Here is a 2,724-nt window from a genome sequence, read left to right as displayed (position 1 = left end):
CAAGAAATGAGTGAGATAACAATGACCAATAACGCAACTTGATGATGAAAACAAAAAGGGTACACGCATAAGAAGTCTACCACCATTCCATGGTGTGATTATTGCAAACTCGAAGGTAGTGTCGATTAACCACCCAGACGAGCCATCTCCAGTTGTCGTTACTGTTGTTAATAGACCCAAAACAAGCCCTAGTAAGCGGTTAATTACTGGAGGAAGGATTTGCTCCTCTTTATTGGTGCTGCATACTAACTTGTTATCATTGTTCCTTCAGCACTGCTGTTCAGTACGATAGGAGAAGGGGATTTGAATATATATATATATATATATAAACAACTTTGCAGAACCAAAATGCATCACTGAATTCCAACGAAGCGTTAAGACGAAAAATGATAACCCCCTCTCAGCATTGTCGACGCCAAGTTTATCGTTTAAAATACAAACATGCACGGAAATACGTATGATGCGTGCCCATAAACCCGTTGGATGAAATATTCACGCGGCGGCACTCTGTAAAATATAAAATGCCCGTCATGCGGCACGACGGAACGAGCGGGTCAACTTGTGGTTTCTACCCTTTTGTATCTTCAGGGCGCAATGGTGCTTCCACAACGCACCGAAGCTACTCAATGTCGGTTCACTATCGTGTGGCAACTTCATGACTAGGCCATTTCGATTTTGAAGTTATACTTCACTACTTAGTCGCCCCACGCTCCATTTCATTTGGAAGTACCGTATCTAACGCGGTGCCAAGGCTTGTTTTTGCTCCTTTGGCAGAACAAAAACATTCAGTAGCAAACGGTTGGCAGCAAAGTTTGAGATGGGCCGACTAAGAACTCAGAGCCGTTGGCGCGGATGTCCCCACGGGTTGGTTTAGTATGCCCAAGTGACGTGCTCAGTGAGTTCTTCAGCTGAGTCCTTACGTATTGTGTGAAGGCCGTAGTTAAGCGGCAGCATTCGTGGGGCCAGATTATTTGACCAAATAGCTGCGACAAGTGAAGGAATACCTTCAGCAGCCTAGTTCTTGTCCATAGTTCCCCTAGAGATAGCTCTTATGAAGGAGAAAAAGTGAAGGCAACCCATTGGATGTTAGAAGTGAAGCGACGCGAAAGGGGGAAACAGTAAATCTTGCGGATGAAGAAATGCAAACGTATATCTCATGAGAGTTTGGCTCGAAAGGGAGGCATTTTGTCAAAAGCGTACGAATGGAAAGGGAAAGAAGGGACAAGTGGCATTTGCGTACTCCCTTTAAAGTTAGGAACCACAGTTGCACGTCTTTCCGGATGCTCATCCATCCACCTCTTCGCACTGTCACCAGGGCCCCCCTGCCGATTGGGACATGGCTCTCATATCAAATAACGCTTTCAAAAGCCTTAACAATTAATAGTCATAAATAATAATAATAATATTGATAGTAGTCGGCACGATGCTGTGCCATGAACGAAGACCGACATCCATTCAGTCACAACGCAGTTTCACGCCGTGGAGAACTGCAACGCTGGATTCAGCTTTTTCCTGGTGATCAGCATATTTTGGCTTGTGAGAAGTCCATTTCGGGATGCGCCGCCATAAACTTCGCCAGCATTTCTCTCTTTTTCTGCTCCTCTGAAGTGGGCAGTCCCATGGCCTTTTGCCTCTGGTCGTACATCATTTTTTCAACCGTTTGTCTTGTATCGCCGTCAAGGTCGTCTAACTTGGAGTTCTCCGGCATCACCTTCTGCAGGTCGATTTCAGCATCACCCACCATAACAGTCTTCCACCACTCCATTTGATTTTGCTTCGTCAGCGTAACCACCACCGTGTGACCATCTTCAATAGTCCACATGGACTCCTCAGTTTTCACACTGGCAAAAAGCTCGCCATCAACAATAGGAGGCTTCCCCTTCATCCCCACCCGTAAACGGCGCTGCTGAAGAACCACATCCACATCCTTCCCCTTTGCGCGTGCCACCAGTAACGGCACTCTCACTTCGACCTCCTTAAGTGTTTGCGAGAACATATAGTGCTCGTAATCGAACCCGTTCCCGACGGTCGGGGGAAGTCCTTTCGGCTTTGCTCCATCTTCATCTTCTTTCGCATTTGCTAATTCTTCCTTTTTTCGCTCCAAATCCGCTTTGCGCTTTGCGGCTTCAGCAGCCGCCTGCGCCGCGGCCTTCGCCTTCACCTCCTCTTCATCCTCCACCTCTTCCACGCGCGAGACGGGTGCCTCCTTCCGTTTTTGCCTTTGTTTCTCTTCCGCCTGCGCTAAATGGCGGTCAAGTGCGCGTTGTACTGCTGTGCGAGCCATGGCTGGTTGCGAGAAGAAGTCCGTTTTCCGCCCAAGAAAAGAGAAGAAGGTGTTGAGGATGGAGTCAATGCCATCGTGCTGCTGGGCGATAGCCAAAAGCATCGTGTCGAATCGTTCGTCCGTCGCCATGACTTGAACTAGTCGTGTCCGTATGTGGTTAAAAAGTGTATACGCTTTATGTAGTGCTTGCTGGTGGTACGCATATGCAAAAAAAAAACCAAAGGTAAATATACGAGAAGAGGATTAGCATCGGTATGGGGGGAAGTGAAGACAGAAAACACGCGATAGCATGATATTGTGGGTAAAAATAAAAATACAACTTAACGCGCGGAGACTCGGAAGCTCCTGAGGGATGGAAAAAAAATTATCTGTAGATGTTTGAACCATGTAAGGAAGATCCACAAAAGCCAGCAGCAACAATGAGCAACATTGAGGATAGA

At 46.9% G+C, this 2,724-nt stretch overlaps 1 protein-coding gene across 1 annotated transcript; it reads right to left on the bottom strand.

Annotated features, from left to right (window-relative positions):
* Positions 1 to 1,519: 1,519 nt before the first annotated feature.
* Positions 1,520 to 2,413, bottom strand: TEOVI_000454900 (N-terminal conserved domain of Nudc./CS domain containing protein, putative; the record flags this gene model as incomplete). Its single annotated transcript, XM_067227308.1, has 1 exon — positions 1,520 to 2,413. One exon carries the CDS (start codon positions 2,411 to 2,413, stop codon positions 1,520 to 1,522), a length of 894 nt encoding a protein of 297 aa, XP_067083409.1.
* Positions 2,414 to 2,724: the final 311 nt, after the last annotated feature.

The sequence above is a fragment of the Trypanosoma equiperdum genome (assembly GCF_001457755.1).
Source record: "Trypanosoma equiperdum strain OVI genome assembly, contig: ctg_930, whole genome shotgun sequence".
NCBI lineage: Eukaryota > Euglenozoa > Kinetoplastea > Trypanosomatida > Trypanosomatidae > Trypanosoma > Trypanosoma equiperdum.
This window is presented reverse-complemented; position numbering and strand designations above follow the sequence as displayed.